A 25,782-nucleotide genomic window follows, 5' to 3' on the forward strand; every position below is an offset into this window, starting at 1 on the left:
CGAGTTCAGCAAGCGGACGCTCCATACTCCGCTCAGCCAGCGTGCAGGGGAGGCGGGGGGGGGGCGGAGCTTAGCGTCACAGGTCAGACGCTCTCATGCTCTCCCCGATCGGCTTCTGGCTCCTTGGATGAGATGAGTTTAATATTTATCTATTTATTTAACCCCTCCATCCCTAATTTACTTAGCATTCGGTATTAAGAATGCTATTATTTTCCCTTATAACCTTATAATAAAATTGACACAACACTGATCCCAAACCCGAACTTCTGTAAAGAAGTCCGGGTTCGGGTCTGGGTACCAAACATGCTGATTTTTCTCACGCGCATGCAAAAACGCATTAAAACACTTTGCACTCGCGCGGATAAATTGCGCATGTTCCCACAACGCACCCGCATCTTTTCCCGCAACGCCCATGTGAACCCAGCCTAAAGGGCTGTACTTAAAGAGGACCTGTCCTCTCTCCTGACATGCCTGTTTTAATGCTTCATGCATTCTCCAAGTAATAACAATTCTGGAACATCTATTCTTATGTCTCTATGTTGTGCTATTCCTTTATTATTTCTACTAGAAGTTATGAATGTATTGCTAGCAGTCTGCAGTAAGGGGACAGAGGGGAGGTAACAAGTTGGGGGGGGGGGGGAGTTGTACCTGCACAGTCTGAAAATGGCAGCACTGATTAGATAGAGTGAGACTGTGCAGCTACACCCCCCCAACTGGTTATCACCCCTCTGTACCCTTACTGCAGTCTGTTGGCAATTCATTCACAACTTCTAGCAGGAATAATAAAGGAATAGTACAACATAGAGCCATAAGAATAGATGCTCCAGAATAGTTATTACATGGGGAATGCATGAAGCTATTAAAACAGCATGTCAGGAGTGGTGAAAGGTCCTCTTTAACTGTGCCGGGGCCCATCAGCACCCATCAGCAGTGAGCCTGCTCCTCCCTACCTCTTCTTCTCTCTATCTCACTGAAAGGGAGTCTGTCAACAACTGTTCATGTTTTGCACTGCTTCTATTGCGTTCTTGCACACACACACAAAAAACGGTACGGCTGCAAAAACGAGGTTATAATGGCATGCAAATGAGGGCTCGCAAGTGCCCAGGGGCAACGTCTTGCTGTAAGTGCCAAAGCCTCTCGGCGTTTTGCGCGCCTAACTCCTCCCCAGTGTATAGTCTGACCAGCTCTTTCATGATGTCCCTGCACAGTTCACCGCCGGGCCCAGGCATGGGCACTGTGATAACCACTGAGGGCATCGGCTTAGTTTCCAGCAGTGCGCATGCGCCAGCTACTGGCATGAAAATGGGCAAAAACTGAAGAGGCGGAGTGGGAGGAGACAGTAGCAAGCAGCAGCAATCTGAGTGCGCATGCCCGAGCCCGGCTGTAAAATGTGGACGCACGGGATCTCAGGTACTGGAGAGGATGATGTAATATCATGAAAGGACTGGCCAGACTATACACTGGGGCAGGGGCGGATTCGCCATAGGCCTGACAGGGAAATTTCCCGGTGGGCCGATGCCCAAGGGCCGCCTGATCCCTCCACTGGAAGCTTTTGGGAATGTATTTTGTGCTGATGGGGGCAGTATTTTATGAGGGACTGTGGTATTTGGCTCTGTTGGGGTGGTATAATCTGACACAATATGTTATTGTTAGCCCTGCCTTCCATCAATTTGGACCCGACTACAAAACGGGGCCACTTTTAGTATTTTTTCCAGGGCCACTTTAAGTTCCCAGTCTGCCCCGACACTGGGGAGGAGTTAGGCACGCAAAATGCTGAGGACCTGGGCACTTACAGCAAGAACGCTGCCCCATGGCACTTGTGAGCCCTCATTCGCATACCATTATAGCCTTGTTTTTGTAGCTTTATAGGATAGGACCAAAACAAGAAAGGTACAGTTATTATTGTGTGTGTGTGCAATAACACAACAGAAGCAGTGTAAAACATGAAAAGTTGCACTCCCACTAAAAATGTGCATTCTCTGACCTGTTAGAAAGGTGCATGATGTAATATTCTTATCAGACACTGTATTTGTGAGTAATAACCTACCTTCTGATCCTCAGCTGTGTCATGTGACCAGCACTCTGATCTCCAACACAGGACAGGAAGTCAGTTACTTCTCTATTCATTCCTTTAAGACTGACATTGAGGCTTCCATAAGAATACATAGAGAAACTGACTTTCTGCCGCGCAGATGCTGTGTTATTTGGAAAGTGTTGGTCACATGACACAACTGGGGATCAGAAGGGGTGTTATAACTCACAAATACAGTCACCAGTAATAACCTTTGCTACAGATTACATCATATGCCTTTTTAACAGGTCAGAGAATAAACATTTTTGTGGGAGTGCTTCTTTGATGAAGCTGTTGGCAGCAGAAGATAACAGACTGCGGAGGTGCGCATTTCCTCTCTGTATACGTCCGCAGCCTACGCAAGATTTGGAGCGGCTGCGTGATGACATCATGTGTGCCAGAAAATGCACCAAAATTTTTGCCTATTTTTGGAGTACAGCTACAGCCACTTATAGGTGGTGGAAACTTAAGACTAGACAGGTTTTTTGGCACATGGACACTTCTTTTGGCACACAAACAAATATTTGGTGGACTTGCAGAATTCTAGCATACATCTGGTGCATGATTTAGGATACTCCCAATTTACAAAAGTCCATGTACCAGAATAGTAAATGTGTCTAATAATAAGATTGTGATTCATATTAGTGTAAAGAGTGACACTATTAGGCCCCTTTCACACGGGCGAGATTTCCGTGCGGGTGCGATGCGTGAGTTGAACGCACTACACCCGCACTGAATCCTGACCCATTCATTTCTATGGGGCTGTTCACATGAGCGGTGATTTTCACGCATCACTTATGCGTTGCGTGAAAATCGCAGCATGTTCTATATTCTGCGTTTTTCACGTAACGCAGGCCCCATAGAAATGAATGGGGTTGCGTGAAAATCGCAAGCATCCGCAAGCAAGTGCGGATGCGGTGCGATTTTCACGCATGGGTTCTAGGTGACAGTCTATTCACTGTATTATTTTCCCTTATAACATGGTTATAAGGGAAAATAATAGCATTCCGACTACAGAATGCTTAGTATAATGGTGCTGGGAGGGTTAAAAAAAATAAAAAAGTTAACTCACCTTATCCCCATGATCGCCTAGTTCCCGGTCGGTCTCTTCTTTAGCTGTGGCTAAAGGACCTTTGGTGATGTCAGATCACATGCTCCATCACCATGGTGATGGACCATGTGATTGGAGCATGTGATCTGACATCACCAAAGGTCATTCAGCCCAAGCCCACAGCTAGAGAAGAGACCGACCGGGAACTACACGATCTTGGGGATAAGGTGAGTTAACGTTTTTATTTTTTTTTAACCCTTCCAGCACTATTATACTAAGCATTCTGTATTCAGAATGCTATTATTTTCCCTTATAACCATGTTATAAGGGAAAATAATAGAATCTTCAGAACATCAATCCCAAGCCCGAACTGCTGTGAAGAAGTTCGGGTTTGGGTACCAAACATGCGCGATTTTTCTCACGCGAGTGCAAAACGCATGACAATGTTTTGCACTCGCGCGGAAAAATCGCGGGTGTTTCCGCAACGCACCCGCACATTTTTCCGCAACGCCCGTGTGAAACCAGCCTTAGTAAATCTGCCCCAGTGTATAACCTAACACCTTTGTCTAGAAATGTTACTCCAGTTTTTTCCTCCAACCCGCTACTGGAGTGAGTTCGCAATGGATTTTGTGACTTTTAAAAAATGTTGTAGTGATAAATATGGAGAGAAACGTATTAATATAGCTTTTATATTTATATAGAGGGACGGCCATACTGGACTTAGTATTAACCAATAGGCCGGACAGAACAACAGACGTGCAGGTTGGGGGACACCTGGGAAATAGTGACCACAAAGTAATAACCTTCCAATTATCATTCAAAAGAGCGTTTCTACAGGGAGGAACAAAAATACCAAACTTCAAAAAAGCTAAATTTAGCCAACTAAGAGAGGCCATAGGCCAAACTAACTGGGACAAAGTCCTCAAAAATAAAAATACAGCCACAAAATGGGATATCTTTAAAAACATCCTAAAATCTCATTGTGAGAGGTACATACCGTATGGTAATAAAAGGTTAAGGAATAAAAAGAAACCAATGTGGATAAATAGAACTGTAACGAAAGCAATAAATGACAAAAAGAAAGCATATCATTCACTGAAACAGGAGGGGAGCACGGAAGCACTGAAAAACTATAAGGAAAAAAATAGAACATGTAAAAAACAAATAAAAGCGGCCAAACTAGAGACCGAGAGATTAATTGCCAAAGAGAGTAAAACTAACCCTAAAATGCTCTTCAATTATATAAATGTTAAAAAGTATAAATCTGAAGGTGTCGGCCCTTTAAAGAGTAATGAGGGGGAAGTCGAAGAGAGCGATGAGGAGAAAGCAAAGCTGTTAAATATTTTTTTCTCCAATGTATTCACTGAGGAAAATAAATTGTCAGATGACATGCAGAATGCAAAAATAAATTCCCCATTAAAAGTGTCCTGTCTGACCCAGGAAGAAGTACATCAGCGACTTAAAACGATTAAAATAGACAAATCGCCAGGACTGGATGGCATACACCCCCGTATCCTAAAGGAATTAAGTAATGTCATAGCCAGACCCTTATTTCTGATATTTGCAGACTCTATACTGACAGGGAATGTCCCACAGGATTGGCGCATGGCATATGTGGTGCCAATATTCAAAAAGGGGCCAAAAACAGACCCTGGAAACTATAGGCCGGTAAGTTTAACATCTGTTGTGGGTAAACTGTTTGAAGGTTTTCTGAGAGATGCTATATTAGAGCATCTCAACAGAAATAAGCAAATAACGCCATATCAGCATGGCTTCGTGAGGGATCGGTCATGTCAGACTAATTTAATCAGTTTCTATGAGGAGGTAAGTTCTAGACTTGACAGCGGCGAATCAATGGATGTCGTGTATCTGGACTTCTCCAAAGCATTTGACACTGTACCACATAGAAGGTTAGTATATAAAATGAGAATGCTCGGACTGGGAGAAAACATCTGTATGTGGGTAAGTAACTGGCTCAGTGATAGAAAACAGAGGGTGGTTATTAACGGTACACACTCAGATTGGGTCACTGTCACTAGTGGGGTACCTCAGGGGTCAGTATTGGGCCCTATTCTCTTCAATATATTTATTAATGATCTTGTAGAAGGCTTGCATAGTAAAGTATCAATTTTCGCAGATGACACTAAACTGTGTAAAGTAATTTACACTGATGAGGACAGTATACTACTACAGAGGGATCTGGATAGACTGGAGGCTTGGGCAGATAAGTGGCAGATGGGGTTTAACACTGATAAATGTAAAGTTATGCACATGGGAAGGAAAAATGCAAGTCAACCGTACATACTAAATGGTAAAACACTCGGTAACACTGACATGGAAAAGGATCTAGGAATTTTAATAAACAGCAAACTAAGCTGCAAAAACCAGTGTCAGGCAGCTGCTGCCAAGGCCAACAAGATAATGGGTTGCATCAGAAGGGGCATAGATTCCCGTGATAAGAACATAGTCCTACCACTTTACAAATCGCTAGTCAGACCACACATGGAGTACTGTGTACAGTTCTGGGCTCCTGTAAACAAGGCAGACATAGCAGAGCTGGAGAAGGTCCAGAGGAGGGCAACTAAAGTAATAACTGGAATGGGGCAACTACAGTACCCAGAAAGATTATCAAAATTAGGGTTATTCACTTTAGAAAAAAGACGACTGAGGGGAGATCTAATTAATATGTATAAATATATCAAGGGTCAGTACAGAGATCTATCCCATCAGCTATTTATCCCCAGGACTGTGACTGTGACGAGGGGACATCCTCTGCGTCTGGAGGAAAGAAGGTTTGTACACAAACATAGAAGAGGATTCTTTACGGTAAGAGCAGTGAGACTATGGAACTCTCTGCCTGAGGAGGTGGTGATGGTGAGTACAATAAAGGAATTCAAGAGGGGCCTGGACATATTTCTGGAGCTTAATAATATTACAGGCTATAGCTTCTAGAGAGGGGTCTTCCTCTGGATCAACTTGCGGGATAACAGGCCGAACTGGATGGACAAATGTCTTTTTTCGGCCTTATGTACTATGTTACTATGTTATAGCTAACCACACTCCCTTTCCCACCCACTTTTCAAAACTGTAGCAAGCGGTGTAAAAATGCTAAAAGTTGCTACATTTTTGCGGAAATATCCTCAAAAAGTCACAAAAGTTTTTAACTTTTAAAGTCTGAATTCTGGAGTGCATGGCTTGATAAAATCTTTCCATTGACTAAAACATACATGTCTGGCAAGCTCCCCCTAGTGGCAAGAATTCTATTATTCCCCAAGTCAAAAATCGAATCCCTTTGTAAGTTGCGCTGTGGTGCCTTATGATTTCTGTGTACATACCTGCACAGTCCCACCGCTGCTTTATACAGTAGTTGTCTTCTAAAGGTTGGGCCGTTCTTCTGCCTGATAATTTGGAATACCTAGATGCAGTAGGTGTACCTAAGGCTCAGGGGGGAAGAGAGCTGGGCAGCTTCTGGCAGCCACAGCTAGGAGGAGCTCAGTGCTGAGAAATGATAACTATACATTCCTATGTACTGAGCTCCCCCTAGTGCAGGCTGCAGGCAGCCAGTTTTATAATATAGTGTATGAAAAGAAGCAGGAGATTTATTGATTTATTAGTGTATTTTTGCCAGTTGTCTGGTGTAAATACATTGAAAAATATAGGGCCACATTTATAAAGACTGAGGTTTTAGACATAGTTATGTAGAGTCGTTGGCTTCCTAGCTGTCTTACATTTAGACCATTTTCTACGCCTAAACCAGGTGTACATAATGGTAAATGAGACGGATCTGTCAGCCCGTCCCCTTCACCGTCCACGTCTCGCCCACTTTTTTAAACCCGGCGTGAACGGGGAAAAGTTGCAGATTGCGGAGCAAAGGACCTTTGCACTGCAGTCTGTGCCAAAAATACGCCTAATATAGGTGTATTTCTATTTAACTAATGACCCCCATGATGTGTAGAGATTGAGCGCCATATTTCTGACTAACCTGTTCCCCTTTTTCCGACATAAAAGTTGGATAAAGTGGTGACACAGAAGGTCCATTTTTATTACAATTTTTTTTATTAAAAATGTCTTCCACTTAATAAAAAAAAAAAGTTAAAACTGTCAGAAATCACGCTTTGCATTCCACGTTGCCAGGGTGTGTTTGGCGCATGTGTACTGGGAAACTGGTTGGTGCGGGGGGGGGGGGGGGCCGCCTAGACTAATTTTTACTGTGGGGCCTGATGCTCCCCTGAGCAGGTGCATCGTGTCGTTGCCATTCTTTGGTTCGCGGGTTGAACAACCAATACTTGAGGACTGCCGTATGCAGATAGATCCCTAATGTGGGATACATTCTTCCATGTCGGGAATGACCCCTACATGATGACGGCTCCCTCATGCGACATTTATTTACTATCATCAGGATTTAAAAACTGTAGGATAATAGGTAAAAATAGATAGGATTTTCTTATTTTTCCAACTTTTCTGTGTTACTGTGTGCAACTTACATAAAGTAAGATGATGGCCTGTCTGCACTTGGCGAGGCCTTGTAGAATAATCATACCGTTATGTGCCATCAATTAGATCCTGGCACTGCCGCATCCAGCCCCCGTCACGTCATAAAACAGCCACGCAGAAAAATAAGGTAATAAAGTCCAGTGAAATGACTCTCTCAGTGTCTTCGTCAGTTGAAAATGACCCGCTGTTTCCTTCCAGGCACATCCAGGAACCATGTTGATAGATATATTATACCCGTCTGCTAATAACTGTACAAAATAATAGATAACCTGGCTTCTTCATACCAATTCCATGACAGTATCTGAAAATGCATCTCATCAGTTTATTTTGTACTTGTTAAATGATGATAGCCATATTCTAATTAGTACTGAAAAATATGACATCAGACAGAGCTTTAATTTCCTGTTGATTTAAGCTGCAAGAAAATGTACGCTTTGTGATAAAAATTCAGGAAAGGCTCAACAGCGCCATCTCCTGGATATATCATTTAGTTTCATTGTTTTACTTGAGATGGGAATGTAAAATTCTGAACTCAAATTATTGGGAAGTAAAACTTCAGCACATCATAAATATTGTTATATCAATGTTGATTTTCCGTAGTATGTAAATCTACAAAAGTTATACCATAAAAAAAAAAATTCACAACGTGTTACATCAACACAGAACAATAAAGGCTTGCCCGACTAGGCACTCACTATACAGGGGTCTCCCTAACTCACCTCTAGGTCAGTGTTCACACTGCGGTATTCTGCTTCGGTCAGACAGCCTCCTCGCTGTGACCAATGCAACCCACCAGTCCTCCTGGTGGAAGCAGCGAAATACCTTGGGGGGATGAGGTCCAGCAGTCCTCCTGACTCTGAGTCTGACCGTGCAACACCCCTCTTCTTAAGGTGTCGCTGGGTCCCCCCCAAACTCAGGCTTCCTCAGTCTTGTGGCCCCCCAGCCCTCCTGGCTGGGACCACACAGGCCCTCTGCAGGTCTGTTCCCTGGGGCCTAAGGCTACACTACGACATGTGTCGTGCAACCATTTTTATAATGATAGTCTATGGCAGGGATCAGCAACCTTCGGCACTCCAGCTGTTGTGAAACTACAATTCCCAGCATGCTCCATTCATTTCTATGCGAGTTCTTAGAAGAGCAGAGTAAGTATGCATGCTGGAAGTTGTAGTTTCACAACAGCTGGAGTGCTGGAGGTTGCCTACCCCTGGTCTATGGTGTCGCACTGCGACATGCGAAATACTGCGACACGACAGTAGCAAAAAATCCATCCAAGATGTATTTTTCTGCGGCTGTCGTGTCGCAGTCGCAGCATGTCGCATGTTGCAGTGCGACACCATAGACTATCATTATAAAAATTGTTGCGCGACATTGGTGCGACAAAATGTTGCGTGACACATGTTGCAGTGTAGTTGTGCCCTATGTGTCGCGCGACACATGTCGTTGTATAGCCCTAGACTTACCATTGATGACCTATCCTCAGGATAGGTCATCAATATGAGATCGGCGGGGGTCTGACACCCAGAGCCCCTGGCGATCAACTGTATGTCCGCTGTTGTCTGGCAAAGATCGTAGACCCCAGCAGCGGACAGGAAGAGAAATGATCGGCAGGTGCTCCGCCGATCTGATAGTGACCTATACTGAGGATAGGTCATCAATAATAAAAGCCCAGAGAACCCCTTTAAGGCTACTGCTCTAAGGTCTTATCTATATCTGTATATCTCATACCACTATATGGATACAGCGTCTGCGCTTTCCAAAATGCCAAAAAACAACTTCTCCGATTGCCAGTCCCTGTACTAATAACATTTCTCTCCTCCTGCACGGGTGACTCAGGCTATGCATGTGACCAAACCACCCTGCTCCTGCTGCATCCATCATGTAACTGCTTCCCCGAGTCATGCTGTGCTAGTCCTCATGTAACCGTGTACAATTATATGCATGAGCTGGGAATCATGGCTTTTGCTCCGTTCATCTCAATTTTTCAAACCTCATAAATGTCAAAGTAATATGGGCTTATCTAAATGCGCCCAGCAGTGGACCCTGCAGTGGGTAATTCTGCCATATTGTTTGGGAGGATGTCCGCTGTGGTTAGAAGCACTTTACTCAGCGATGCGTGCCCCTTCCTGACACGGCTATTCATGAATTATCGTCACATCGCCATTAGTAGGAGACAGTTACTGGCCTCTTTCACACGAGGGTATTTGCAATCTGTCTGCATTCCGTCTCTGGAATATACACTGGTTCCAGATTGTCTTCAGTATTGCTTCAGTAATTCATCCGGATTTACATGCATGTTCCTTGCTTCTTGCACTTTTAATGCGCTCCCATAGACTTGGAAGCAAATAAACACAAAACTCGTACATGCTGCGGCTTTCAAATACTGTTGGAAAAGATACGCCATGTGAATAGCCCTATTCATTAAAATGAGCAGCGGATTCCGCTATACAATGTACGCGCCCTATACGGACTGCAAATACACTCATTAGACAGCTACTCGTCAAGTCAGATATTGGGATCATGGGGGTCACAGTCTTGAGTCTTCCTTTCATCACACACTTTAGGTCAGCTTCAGACAAGGCTGCTTTATGTGCCATATTACGGGCAAGTGTCCTGACAAGGCCACTGGTCTACTGATCACCACGATGCTGTGGCTTTAGGTCAGTAGACCCATGGTCGGGGTGGGACAATCATCTGAAACTGGCTTTAAAGGGAACCCATCACATTGGACATGGTGTCTGAGCTGAAGGCAGTATATTATACCCGTAGAGCAGGAGGAGCTGAGCAGATTCATGGAGGGTTTTGCGGGAAAAGATTGAGTATAACGTGTTGTGTATTGATATAAATCTCTACTCATTCTGGGTTTAGGAGTCCAGGGGGCGGTCTTATCAGTGATTGACAGCTATAGTATCCCTGTATACACACTTACGCAGGCAGTGTCGGACTGGGGAATCTAGGGCCCACCAGTAAAATTTATTTTGGGGGCCCACTGTACGGATACATTCAAATATAATAAATATTTTAACAATTTTTTTATATAAACATAGGCTGGTTGAGGTGCTGTATATTGAATATACAGTACAGACCAAAAGTTTGGACACACCTTCTCATTCAAAGGGTTTTCTTTATTTTCATGACTATGAAAATTGTAGATTCACACTGAAGGCATCAAAACTATGAATTAACACATGTGGAATTATATACATAACAAAAAAGTGTGAAACAACTGAAAATATGTCATATTCTAGGTTCTTCAAAGTAGCCACCTTTTGCTTTGATTACTGCTTTGCACACTCTTGGCATTCTCTTGATGAGCTTCAAGAGGTAGTCACCTGAAATGGTTTTCACTTCACAGGTGTGCCCTGTCAGGTTTAATAAGTGGGATTTCTTGCCTTATAAATGGGGTTGGGACCATCAGTTGCGTTGTGGAGAAGTCAGGTGGATACTCAGCTGATAGTCCTACTGAATAGACTGTTAGAATTTCTATTATGGCAAGAAAAAAGCAGCTAAGTAAAGAAAAACGAGTGGCCATCATTACTTTAAGAAATTAAGGTCAGTCAGTCCGAAAAATTGGGAAAACTTTGAAAGTGTCCCCAAGTGCAGTCACAAAAACCATCAAGCACTACAAAAACTGGCTCACATGCGGACCACCCCAGGAAAGGAAGACCAAGAGTCACCTCTGCTGCGGAGAATAAGTTCATCCGAGTCACCAGCCTCAGAAATCGCAGGTTAACAGCAGCTCAGATTAGAGACCAGGTCAATGCCACACAGAGTTCTAGCAGCAGACACATCTCTAGAACAACTGTTAAAAGGAGACTGTGTGAATCAGGCCTTCATGGTAGAATATCTGCTAGGAAACCACTGCTAAGGACAGGCAACAAGCAGAAGAGACTTGTTTGGGCTAAAGAACACAAGGAATGGACATTAGACCAGTGGAAATCTGTGCTTTGGTCTGATGAGTCCAAATTTGAGATATTTGGTTCCAACCACCGTGTATTTGTGCGACGCAGAAAAGATGAACGGATGGACTGTATTGGGATGGGCTATTTGACCATGAAGGAGAGTGATGGGGTGCTGCGCCAGATGACCTGGCCTCCACAGTCACCGGACCTGAACCCAATCGAGATGGTTTGGGGTGAGCTGGACCGCAGAGTGAAGGCAAAAGGGCCAACAAGTGCTAAGCATCTCTGGGAACTCCTTCAAGACTGTTGGAAGACCATTTCAGGTGACTACCTCTTGAAGCTCATCAAGAGAATGCCAATAGTGTGCAAAGCAGTAATCAAAGCAAAAGTTTTGATGCCTTCAGTTTGAATCTACAATTTTCATAGTCATGGAAATAAAGAAAACTCTTTGAATGAGAAGGTGTGTCCAAACTTTTGGTCTGTACTGTACAGGGAGTGCAGAATTATTAGGCAAGTTGTATTTTTGAGGATTAATTTTATTATTGAACAACAACCATGTTCTCAATGAACCCAAAAAACTCATTAATATCAAAGCTGAATATTTTTTGAAGTAGTTTTTAGTTTGTTTTTAGTTTTAGCTATTTTAGGGGGATATCTGTGTGTGCAGGTGACTATTACTGTACATAATTATTAGGCAACTTAACAAAAAACAAATATATACCCATTTCAATTATTTATTTTTACCAGTGAAACCAATATAACATCTCAACATTCACAAATATACATTTCTGACATTCAAAAACAAAACAAAAACAAATCAGTGACCAATATAGCCACCTTTCTTTGCAAGGACACTCAAAAGCCTGCCATCCATGGATTCTGTCAGTGTTTTGATCTGTTCACCATCAACATTGCATGCAGCAGCAACCACAGCCTCCCAGACACTGTTCAGAGAGGTGTACTGTTTTCCCTCCTTGTAAATCTCACATTTGATGATGGACCACAGGTTCTCAATGGGGTTCAGATCAGGTGAACAAGGAGGCCATGTCATTAGATTTTCTTCTTTTATACCCTTTCTTGCCAGCCACGTTGTGGAGTATTTGGACGCGTGTGATGGAGCATTGTCCTGCATGAAAATCATGTTTTTCTTACCTTGCAGACTTCTTCCTGTACCACTGCTTGAAGAAGGTGTCTTCCAGAAACTGGCAGTAGGACTGGGAGTTGAGCTTGACTCCATCCTCAACCCAAAAAGGCCCCACAAGCTCATCTTTGATGATACCAGCCCAAACCAGTACTCCACCTCCACCTTGCTGGTGTCTGAGTCGGACTGGAGCTCTCTGCCCTTTACCAATCCAGCCATCTGGCCCATCAAGACTCACTCTCATTTCATCAGTCCATAAAACATTAGAAAAATCAGTCTTGAGATATTTCTTGCCCCAGTCTTGACGTTTCAGCTTGTGTGTCTTGTTCAGTGGTGGTCGTCTTTCAGCCTTTCTTACCTTGGCCATGTCTCTGAGTATTGCACACCTTGTGCCTTTGGGCACTCCAGTGATGTTGCAGCTCTGAAATATGGCCAAACTGGTGGCAAGTGGCATCTTGGCAGCTGCACGCTTGACTTTTCTCAGTTCATGGGCAGTTATTTTGCGCCTTGGTTTTTCCACACGCTTCTTGCGACCCTGTTGACTATTTTAAATGAAACGCTTGATTGTTCGATGATCACGCTTCAGAAGCTTTGCAATTTTAAGAGTGCTGCATCCCTCTGCAAGATATCTCACTATTTTAGACTTTTCTGAGCCTGTCAAGTCCTTCTTTTGACCCATTTTGCCAAAGGAAAGGAAGTTGCCTAATAATTATGCACACCTGATATAGGGTGTTGATGTCATTAGACCACACCCCTTCTCATTACAGAGATGCTCATCACCTAATATGCTTAATTGGTAGTAGGCTTTCGAGCCTATACAGCTTGGAGTAAGACAACATGCATAAAGAGGATGATGTGGTCAAAATACTCATTTGCCTAATAATTCTGCACGTAGTGTATGTATGTAGTGCAGTAAGTCTACTGTGTTATGTGCCACTTGTGCAGGGGGTGGGAGACTAGGGGCCCACCTTGCTCAAGGGCCCACCGGGGGATTCCCCTGTAGGATTCCCCTGTACCCCTATGGGCCAGTCCGAGCCTGTACGCAGGGAAGGCTGTTGATCACTGGTAGGATTGCTCACTGAATGAGCAGAGATTTACAGCCACCTCAGGCTACTTTCACACTTGCGTTGTTGTTTTCCAGTATTGAGATCCGGCAGAGGATCTCAGTACCGGAAAAAACATTTCCGTTTGGTCCTCATGCATTCTGAATGGAAAGAGATCCGTTCAGGATGCATAAAAATGTCTTCAGTTCTGGCATCATTCCGTTTTATGACCAGACACAAAACCGCTGCTAGCTGTGGCTTTGCGTCCGGCTATAAAAACAGATCCGGTACTGAAACAATGTAAGTGAATGGTGACGGATCCGTTTATTTTAGGAGCCTAAAAAAACGGATACATAACCGTTTGACTTTCAATGTATTTAGTGACGGAACCGTTTTTTTTTTTCATTTTGATTTCACACAACCGCATTCTAACGGAACAGATGCATCCTGATGTGCAAAATCTAAATGGATCTCAACACTGAAATTAACAATGCATGTGTGAAAGAAGCCTTAATTACACAGAACACACCTGTAGGGGGAGGTTTATGATATACTTAGAGATGGCCTTGCGGTTCGCCCGCATGTCGCTTCGTGGCGATTCGCCGAACATGCGAACATATGGCGGTATTCGCGCCCGCCATATTCTTTTACCTTGTGAAGAACTTTGACCCATGACACATCCATCAGGTGGTACAGGACATACCCCCTACCTTATAAATAACCTGATTTGGCCGCCATTTTACATTCAGTCTTTTGCCAGTGTACGGAGAGGTTGCTGTGTGGAGCAGGGACAGACTGTTAGGGACACCAAACGCTAGCTAATAGGGCCACAAAAGTCCTTTTAAGGAATAGTATAGGTGTACTATCGATAGGTGTGACTTACTGAGGGGTATAATATACCGTATTTTTCGCCCTATAAGACGCGCCGGCCCATAAGACGCACCTAGGTTTTTGAGGAGGAAAATAAGAAAAAATATATATTTAGAACCAAAAGGTGTGCTTTTGGTGGGCTTTGAACTAATGGTAGCCTGTAAATGACACTATTATGGGGATCTGTGGATGGCACTGTTATGGGGGTCTGTGGATGGCACTGTTATGGGGGTCTGTGGCTGGCACTGTTATGGGGGTCTGTGGATGGCACTGTTATGGGGGTCTGTGGATGGCACTGTTATGGGGGTCTGTGGATGGCACTGTTATGGGGGTCTGTGGATGGCACTGTTATGGGGGCATCTGTGGATGTCAGATAAATAGCATCTTATGCTATTTGGGATCCACAGATCCCCCCCATAACAGTGTCAGCCACTGTGAATGTCCCCCAATACAGGGGGTCGGGGCTGGCATCTACACTAGTTTTTAAATGGCAGCGGGGCCCAGTGCAGTCATTGTATTCCATTGCACCGGGCCCCACTCACTGTACTAATGGTATCCACTGTAACTGCAGGCAGGCAATGCTTAACTATAGATATGTTCGATCCAGCACTGAACAGCCTGTACTAACGATCATAGCAGGCTGGACGCTGGAGGCAGGAGGCTGGGCAGGCGGGAACTGGCAGCGCAACTTCCTACGTCGCATGCCTGCGCCGCCTGCTTCATTCATAAAGTGGGAGGAGCAGGCACTTGACGTAGGAATTTACGCTGCCAGTGCCCGCCCGCCCAGCCTCCTGCCTCCAGCCTGCTATGGTCGTAAGTACAACTGCTCAGTGCTGGATCGAACATATGTATAGTTAACCATTGCCTGCCTGCAGTTACAGTAGATAGCATTAGTTCAGTGAGTGGGGCCCGGTGCAATAGAATACAGTGACTGCACCGGGCCCCGCTGCCATACCAAAACTGTGCGGCTTGCGGTCGGCGGTGTATCAGTGTAAAAATGGCAGCCTTTGCCCCATAAGATGCACTGCCATTTTCCTCCCACTTTTGGGGGGGGGGAAAAGTGCGTCTTATAGGGCGAAAAATATGGGTACTTCTAATATACTTTCATAGAAAGTATATCATAGTGCAATTGTATTGTGCAGTACTTGTGTGCGGTTCTGCTGCGATACTGCAGCTACACAGAGGGACAAACACTATTGGAACAAATAATTTCTACTGGTGTGATTTACCAGTTGCCCCCCAAAAAAACTGATTGAAGCAGGGGTGCTATATACCAATAATATACTTTCTATTTAGTGCATTTAGGTAGTGCAGCATTTGTTTGCGGTTTTGCTGAGTTAACGCAGCTATACAGAGTGCTAAACGCTATTGGAAACAATCATTTCTACTGCTGTGATTTACCAGTTGCCCCACCAAAAAATTGCTGTGATGTCACAAGTTCTCACAACAATACTTAGTGCATCAATCACTAATATCTCATGAGACCTCATAAAATGTAAAGTTGTGTATACCACGAAAAAAACAAAAACGCATCATTAGGGATTTTTGCAATGGCGCTTTTTAAACACTCGATCTGCATATACAGCGATTGTTATAACATGCATGTGAAATGTAATCAAATACACTGCTTTAATGTCAAATTACTTACAGTGATCAGAAATTCAACGTCGTGAAAATTGTTGCCAACCATCTTTTCTGATCGCATCCAACTTCGGTCTGGTGGAAACCAGTTGCTGTAGTAGGCCGTGCCTATTTTGTGCATGCGCATACGTGAAAATTACATTGCCGATATTTCGCATTGAAAAAAATAATAAATGGAGATTGCAAATTCGAATAATACCTCTGGTATATCACTGTCTATGTTGGGGGACTATTTGTGCACTTCTAGTAATTATTTGGTGGCTGCAAATATGACCTGAAGGTTTTCCAGGTTCGCCTGCCTTTAAAGTGAATGGGGCTCGCTGCGAACTTGCGGTTCGCGAACATTTGATCGCGTTCGTGTGATCGCGTTCGCGAACCGGCCTGATGTTTGTCCATCACTAGATATACTTACCGTTCTGAAGTTGCGTAGATTCTGGTCACATGACACTCCTAAAAAAAATACAGCTTCTGCCGAAGCCACTTCCTTTACCTGGTTTTCGATCTGGTCTATGGATGGAACGCCACGTCTGCTGTGGACTGGCAAGAACTACTCCTCTCCATGGCACATGTGCAAACTCCTGAATCCACCTCATCTGCGCATGTGCCAGGGAAAGTAAATATTCTGGGTTTGTCCAAAGTAGAAGTGACGTTCTGTCCAAAGCCCAGGCCGGTAAAGAACCTGGTAAAGACCATGACAGAGGAGTGTCAGACGACCAGGTTCCTGAGCAGTTGATCCATGTCACTTTGTAATGGTAAGTATATTGCAAACTTTCTCCTACAGGTGTGTTATGTTTAATGATTAGTGGTCCCGGAAAACCCCTTTAAGCTATAAATTGGTAAATGCCAATTACATATTATGATCTCTGTGTGGCAGGTGCAGCACTATGAGGTGCCTTTTGCGCTGTGGCATTAGAAGAATTTTTATATCTCTCACTTTTAGTCTAACCAGACTGTCCATTACTCTGTAATTCCTCTAGCGCCGTTCTATGGAAACAGTAGGTTTAAAGAGCACACCAAATGCTTGAAATAACTTCTTTATTAACTTCAACTTTTCTTCATATATAACACTGCCGCCTCCACAGCAGATAGTCCATGTACAAAAAATGTGTTGAAAAGATATCATAAAATGGCGGTATGCATAAGATGGTGGTTCAACTGTTCAATCTTGTCATTCAACATAAAATGGTGGATATATTTCTCTCTTGATATCTGTACTCTCACTTTAAGTTATTTAAGCACTTTATGATCTCTCTGAGAGGTATATCTGAGGTCTAACTAATAGTTCTACTTGCTGAATTTGGTTGCAATTGGCAGTATGCAGTTAGCAGTAACTATTTGCAGACTGGTTGAGTATGATCTGGTATGGTTGTATGCAATTTGGTTTGCAATATGGAATTTTAATTTGGATTGTGAACTTTGAAGTTTGCAATTTAATTAGTAGTTTGCAATTGTATGGTATTTGCAATTGGTGGAACTGTAAGTAAACACACATATAACTGGTTCAGTATACAGTTATAATCACTATATTAACAGTAGGAACATTATATAACTTGCTGGTAGCCGCCGCAAAAATCCGCCCCCTCGTCCTGTTGATTGACAGGGCCAGCCGCGATCTCCTCCTCCGGCCGGCCCTGTCAGCATTTCAAAAATCGCGTGCCTGTGTTCATTCGGCGCAGGCGCTCTGAGATGAAGAGGCTCGCCTCCTCAGTACTCCCTCAGTGCATTCCCTTTCGGTGATGTCATCGGCGCAGGCGCTCTGAGATGAGGAGGCTCGCCTCCTCAGAACTCCCTAAGTGCGCCTGCGCCAATGACATCACCGAAAGAGAAAGACATCATCGGCGCAAGCGCACTGAGGGAGTGCTGGGGAGGCGAGCCTCCTCATCTCAGAGCGCCTGCGCCGAATGAACACAGGCGCGCGATTTTTGAAATGCTGACAGGGCCGGCCGGAGGAGGAGATCGCGGCTGGCCCTGTCAATCAACAGGACGAGGGGGTGTTTTTTTGCGGCGGCTACCAGCAAGTAGATGCCCTACTTGCTGGTAGAGACCTAATTTACATATTATAAAAGTTCGTTTTTAGAAGAAACTGCTGAAGGAAAGTAAGTAACACCATTATATTTTCATATATCGCAGTATAAGGAATTTAACTAGCCCCCCCAAAAAAATTACTTTAGTGGGGTGACAGAAGCCCCTTAAAGGCATATTATCTTTTCTGTGAACACAATATATAACAGTTATATGACATCCAAACATGAAGTCACTGTAAATAACTCAGCTTTTGTCTTTAACACACAAACATAGGAATTGCATTAAGGTTATTGGCAGTTTAGCTGTATAAACATATAAGCTGTACTAGCAACCTAGGACAGGTCTTAGCTGGCCAGCTACATGCTTGGTGTTCTCCCCAGTTGTCTCTTTTTAGGGTCATTGAGCAGGTGCTAATGTCCCACCGACTTCAACTCTCTTAGCTTATCTTGGACCTTATTTCGTTATTGCCCGATTCCAGGGATGGTCAGATAAAGTCAGATAATTATAGACTTTTAGAGCCAGATAGTACAATCTGAGCACTGTGGCAATGTGACTAGTGATGAGTGCAGTAAAGACCCGGGGAAGCATGAAAAAAGGGGGTTTGCACCAGGAGCGTGTCACCAAGGGGCCCGGCCTTGGTGGAGTAAAGGCCCTAGATATAGGTGGCCACCAAGTTAGTTGTTGGACACCAAGACAGTTAGCTTAGCTGGCTTCAGCTAGTCCGGGGCGGGCTTTTACTGGGAACAGGCAATGTGTTGGGTGGGTGCCTGTTCCCCATGCTCCAGTATGGGATTTTGGAATATGCCCATGTCCAGGGATGGTATGTAATCCTGTTGGGTGTGGCTCCCAGTCTGGGGAAGGAGACAGAGTTTTTGTGAAACCCAGTCCTGCTGGAGGCTCTGTGTTCTCAGCTGGGCTGGCTGAGGGGCCACGGGGCTAGGTGCTAGCCGGATTGTTGGGGGACGCCGTGACGCTTGGGTGCAAGTGGTCACAAGGCTGGAGTCGGGAGGACTACTGGGCCACACTCCCCCATAAAGGCACTGGACTTTAGACTGTGTGTGAACGGTGCTCTGTACAGCCAGGAGGCTGATGGACATTGGGTTGGGAAAGCCGCATGTTATGATCGTGTGTGAACAGTGCTTTAGGTGAGTCAGGTTATGTTATGTTTAGTTAGGGCCCAGCCGGGCAGGTGTTTATTTTGTATCATTTATGTTTGTTTTGCTGAGGTGCCAAATAAACCGATGTTTGGACCTGAAACTTGGTGTCTGGTGAAGATACTTGTGTGAATGACCCCCAGAAAAGAGCTAACCCCCCACAGCACCCATTCAACATTTTTATGATTCCACTTCTGTATTGTCTGGGTTCTGTGCTGGCTTGAAGAGTGACTGGTAGCGTAGGGCGAGAACAGGGGAACGGGCACCCCTTCTTGGATTTGGTAAGGTTCCCAGTCAGCCATTCATAATATGACAAAAAGTTTAATAGGAAAACCCTCAGATTATTGAAAACTGAGATCAGGAAGCACATCCCTCCTTTTTTTTTTATTAGAAAATACCATCACAGACCGGTTTTACCATTTGATATCTTGTGCCGTTTATTAGCGAAGCTGACAGCTGCACCCCGGGGCGTTTTCCGCGCCATGTTTCATCTTTCTGGCTGCAGCGCATCTGTAATGAGGAGAAGTGAGCTGGGATTTGGAGAGGTGAATCTTCTCAGCCGTACTGTGCAGACTCAATTAGCTGCTGAACACCATAACACACCGTCCGCACTTCTCAATTATTGATCTCATCCTCTGTTTTTATCCTCCTCCCGTGTGCTGAGAGCAGTAACATAGATGTGTTTCTTCTACCTGGATCCTGCCGCTGATCCCGCTGTTTGCTTTAACAGACGTAACTTTCAAAGCTTATGTGTATAGACTTTCATCTGGATTCTAACAGCTAGAGGTGTGAACCAAGCCCTAGTGCTGAGCGTTCAGATAAAAATATCTCTCTCAATATAGAAATTTCCAAGCCAAACCTGACGTGTGATACATTTTTCTTGTAGGATTGCTAGTCAGGTTGCATATTTGTTATCCCGAGTGGTTTCTATCACTACAGGAAATGTGAAAAAGGAACTGCCTCCGTAAGGATAATAATGGCACATAAATAGGATGTGCTATAAATGTTTGATAGGTGTGGGTCCCACCTCTGGGACCTGCTCCTAGACGGTGGAGAAAAAGATCTGGATTGCACATCCACATGCCATGCCTTGCTCTATTGCTTCCAGCGTCGTTTATAAACTAACCACAAGACAATTTTGAGCACATTTAATAAAGGGGTTATCCCATCCTAGACAATGGGGGCATATCGCTAGGATATGCCCCCATTGTTTGATAGGTGTGAGTCCCACCTCTGAGACCCGCACCTACAAGGAGAACGGAGCCGGGGAGAGTTGTGGCTGGAGGTTTCCCTGGGTCCGTCCACCACCAGGCGCAGCTCCCCGCCTCTCCCATTGAAGTGAATGGGAGCGCACCGCGCATGCGCGACCACCACTTCCATTCATTTCTATGGGGCCGACGGAAATAGCTGAGCCAGCGCTTGGCTATTTTCGGCGGCTCCATAGAAATTAATGGAGGGCGGCTGCGCATGCGCAGTGCGCCCTCCTCAACTTTCTCCACTCTGTTCTCCTTGTAGGTGCAGGCCTCTCCATAACTTTGGCACATCCAGCGCCAGTTCTAAATGTAAGACAGATTTTATGCTGTCTTACATTTAGACTATTTTCTCCTCCTTAGGCCTCATGCACATGACTGTTCCGTTTTTTGCAGTCCGCAAAATGCGGATCCGCAAAAAAACAGAAGCCGTCCGTGTGCCTTCCGCAATTTGCGAAATGGAACGTGCGGCCCATTGTAGAAATGCCTATTCTTGTCCGCAAAATGGACAAGAATAGGACATGCTATATTTTTTTTTCAGGGCCACGGAACGGAGCAACGGATGTGGACAGCACACGGAGTGCTGTCTGCATCTTTTGCGGACCCATTGAAGTTAATGGGTCCGCACCCGAGCCGCAAAGAATGCGGCTCGGATGCGGACCACAACAACGGTCGTGTGCATGAGGCCTAAAACAGGTGTAGAAAATGGTAAATGAGATGGGCCTGCCAGTCCATCCCCTTCCCCGCCCACGCTATATCCACAATTTCAGACCTGGCGTGTATTTAGGTGATTTTGCTAAAAATGCATTGACCCACTCTCCACGTCAAGATGGCCTCTATTTAGTGGGTCCTTACTCTAATTTGGCACAGCACTACATGGCGACTACCGCTGCCGCAACACAGCACCTACAGGCGGTAAAACCGAGCAGCCCGACAACACCCCTGCTGTCAGTCTAAGCCCCCACAGCATCACAGCAGCTACAGCTACCATGCAGCACCGCACAATGTGAACAGAACTCTGACCCCGCCATGAATGAAGGGGATGGCATGCATGCGTGCCTTTGTCCATTCACTGCTGTGGGACTTCTGAAAATACCTGGCCACCGCATGCATGTGCAGTGTCCACTCCATTCACTGCCTTGGGACTTCTGAAAATAGCCTCTCTTTTCATGGCAGGGTCCCGTTCTTGAGATACAAGCGGGTTCCAGAGGTGGGACCAGCCCATATCAGACATTTATGGCATATCCTATCAATAAGCAGAATATCCCTCAGCAGTATTTGTAAGGACATTGCTGCTGTGATGTTACTCAACTCTTAAGTACTCAATAGTAATGCAAGAGTAGTATCAAATTATAAGAAGCATTCATTATTAATTTTGCATCTAATGTTGGTACCTGCAAACATCTCAGGGGTTTGCCTTGAAATAACATTGATGGCTTATCTGTAAGATAGACCATCACTATGTAATTTGTGGGAGTGGGGTCCCTTGAATCCCCACCAATCAGCAAAATAATGGACCTACAATGCCTGTTGCAGCACTACAGTGCCTTTACTGTGGTACCCAACACAGCGCTGTCCATGTGGTTGTGTCTAGTATTTCGCCATTCAGTCCAATTCTGCAAGTTGCCCCCCTCTAATCACACATTGACGACCTGGCCTAAGTAAAAAAACATTAATGTTCGATCCCCTTTAGAGTTTTTCTTTTGAGTAAAGGCTATTACTGAGTTGTCTTGGTCTTTCGGAGGCTGAATATCCAGTGGAAACAACCACTTATGGCCACTGATGTCAGGATCGAATCAGAAAGCTCAGGATGAACAGTTTAAAGGTTATGTACACCTTTGAAGTTAATTTTTGTTAATGATTTCATTTTACTAATTTTTGGCTAAAATGTTTTGAATTGGCCTTTATTAAAAATATTGAGCCATTCTGTCACAAAGGTTAACTGTTTTGTGACTGGCACTTTCACTTTATGCCGGTCATCTAAAAATCCTTATCTCTAAACTACTAATAGGTCATAAACACTTATTTAAACCACTTTACTTATCAGTAAGATAAGAGCTGAGCTATAATGAGTGTTTATAAAGAGCCGGTCATCTCCCCAACTGACGGAAAAGAGAGAAAATTCAGAGGCTGCTTCCAGAGCATCTCAGCTATTTACAGAAAAAAAGGACTCCGTATTTTTAATAAAGACTAATTTTAAAAATTATTTTTAGCTTAAATTAAGTACAATGCAATGATAAAAAGAAATTGCCCCCAAAGGCGTACATAGCCATTAAAGTCATGTGATTATACTCAATTAGCAAAGCAGCATGTATGACTGCAGTCCATGAATATTACCTGAAATAGCTTAAAATTTTTAATGAATCAGAATCTGGTGGGGAAGTGATAGGGTGCTGTTCCCACTAACATGACTGCTACCACCAATCACTGGCCTCAGAGGTCCCTTGTGCATGAACAGCTTTTGACAGCCAGTGATTGGCTGCAGTAGTCAATGGCACCTTACCACTCCTGGTTTACTGGGGACCAGAACAGGGCGAGTATGGGAGCCACTTCGCTGGATCAGAGGTTCTTTTTTATTTTTCCCCTTATCCCCTCCTCCTTTGCTTAATTTTTATTTTTGATCAGACAGCGCCTTTAATAATAAGTACCGTACCTTTATACATGAATTTTAATGTTTGCTTTTTTCTCTGCTTTAGCGCATCCCCGTTTGCGTTCCGCTCAATCTGGAGACTAATTATGAACTTCTGTACCTGGCAGAACAATTCACAGGGATACCTGTTGTATATCTGAGATTCAAACTCCCAGATGTTACCAGGTAAGTAGAGGCAATTCTTTACTGCCAGTATATAGTATTATTAAAGGGATTGTGCTGCTTATATCGCTAATCCCCTATCCACAGAATTGCCGGGCTGTCCATGAGAATGGAGTGGTGATGTGCATGCATGAGTATAGGACTGAGGCCTACAGTATTCATCTCAGTCCCATAGAAATAAATGGGGCAGTGGTCAAGTATGTGCTCCGCATTCTCATGGAGTTTGGCGTCACTTGTGGATCCTTATTCTCACGATTGCTGAGGTCCCAATGGTTGGAGGACTTATCTACTATCCATGAGGAACTGGAGGTCATTTACAAAGGCTGTACAAACTGATATACAAAAGTTTGTGCAAAGTTTTGTAACTTTTTGCCTTTCTCCACTGCCCTCAACACATTTTTAAAAGAGGACGGAGCTTAGTAGAAGGGGGCACGGTCACACCAGAAACTGGCGTAAATTATAACTGAAATCGTCCAGCTAGTGTAGGTTGCAGTTTCTGACACATGGACATCACAAATTCTTCTGATGTATTAAGAAGCTCATGGTTCTTAATAAATTGGTCACATCTTACACCAGCTGACTGACTAACACTAGCTTGTGAAATGCCAGACTTTGGTATTTTACCCTAAAAACAGTGGTTATGGAGTATCTCTGTAATATGGAAGCATCCAACATATAAAATTGGATGCCCATGGATTTATAGCATGTGCCCATAGCAATGTTTGGTCTCTGTGTAATGGATCCATACAACATGGATCATTAAAGCAATCCTCTGGTTCAAGAAAAAAAAATAACATTAACCGTGGAATGAACAGAACACTTACCTGCTGCCCATCTTTTCACCTCTTCAGATGCAGATCCTCCAATTACTGTGCATCTCTTCTGCCATCTAAGATGTCTGCACCGCTTCTCAGACTACCTGGTGCATACAGCGCATTTGGTAGTCCAAGGCCCTTGCTGCTGCCCTCAGATTGGCCAACACTGCTCATGTCCAATCTGGGGGAAGGGCAGAACAAGCAGGAGGTGTGCATCAGGTAGTCTGAGAAGCGGAGCAGCCATCTCGGGAGAAAGAAGAGGAACCTGACAATCAGCAGATCAAACCATGATGCCTAAATGCTCCTTTACACTCCCTGATGTAGCTGATGGGAAGGAAGTGTTCATCCCAACAATCGCCTACTAGTCAGTGGAAGAGACCGTTACATTTACATGCGATCTCCTCCTCAGTATGGGGAGGAGCGATCGCTAATGCCAATGCTCATACCCATACAGAATTTTGTTTGTGGGCAGCCGAGGCGGTTTAGACAGCCCAATCTGCTGGCCAAGAGCAATGATTTAGGTGACTGCACCAATGGTTCTATTACCCGATGAGCAAGCATTTCATTGGGTAATCGGCGCAACCTTTAAATGGGCTGATTTCATACAAACGCTCATTAGCGATAATCTGCCCGAATATCGGGCAGTGTAAAATGTCCTTAACTCCTTATGGACTCAGAGTGCCCCTATACTGGGTCCATGTACAAGGCAGTGCTGTGTATATGGAGCCCTTTCGTTGACTGGCAGTTGTGGAGAAGATTAATTTCCCTTGAAGCGTGTGTGATTATTACTGGACAACATCTTCTAAAGTTTGCCATCCCAATAGTGACATGACATTAGGGAACTAGTATTTAATCTATATTCCAATAAAGTGGTGTCCAGGCTGTGGATCTTTAGGTTTTATAAAACTACAACTCCTATCATTCCCTGATGACTTGCAGCTAAGAGGGCAGGGAGATGTGTTTAGACAACAGTTGGAGAGCCACTAACTGGGAGACTAATACTGAATATTGTGCAATGTAGTGCTGTTTATCTGCAAGATAGTTTGCTGTCCACCCAGTATACCGAGCAGAACTCAATTTGCTGGTGAACCAGAACTGGTCTCATTGGGGCTGCTCATAACAGCTTCTCCATTTTACAAAGCAATCATTGTAAAATTCACTTTCCAAATAGGTTTTCAGCAGAGTTTGACTTCCGTACATACGATGGAGAGGGGGTGATTCTGTATGCGGAGTCTGCCGATAGCACCTCGTGGTTTCTACTGGCACTGAGAGATGGAAAGATTGAAATTCAATTCAAGAATGACTTATGGACCAAAGTTACATCTGGTGGGAAAGCAATCAATAACGGACAGTGGCATATAGTAAGACGGCTCTTCAATTAGACTTATTGATTTTACTGCTATCAACTATATTTTTTTCTTTTCTTTCCTAATTTGTACACACTTAAAGGGGTTTTCCGAGATTCTGATATTGATGACCTATCTTCAGGATAGGTCATCAATATCATATTGGGTGT

General features: G+C 44.2%; 1 protein-coding gene across 2 annotated transcripts in view; it reads left to right on the forward strand.

Annotated features, from left to right (window-relative positions):
• The window catches only part of PROS1 (protein S), an 83,363-nt gene that overhangs the window by 41,217 nt on the left and 16,364 nt on the right, over positions 1-25,782 (forward strand). For both annotated transcript variants that reach the window (XM_044284512.1, XM_044284511.1), the window contains exons 9-10: positions 23,336-23,454; positions 25,438-25,627. In XM_044284512.1, coding sequence (XP_044140447.1) covers positions 23,336-23,454; positions 25,438-25,627 — 309 coding nt within the window. The remainder of the gene's footprint in view (positions 1-23,335; positions 23,455-25,437; positions 25,628-25,782) is intronic.

The sequence above is a fragment of the Bufo gargarizans genome, chromosome 3, assembly GCF_014858855.1.
Source record: "Bufo gargarizans isolate SCDJY-AF-19 chromosome 3, ASM1485885v1, whole genome shotgun sequence".
NCBI classification, from domain to species: Eukaryota; Metazoa; Chordata; class Amphibia; order Anura; family Bufonidae; genus Bufo; species Bufo gargarizans.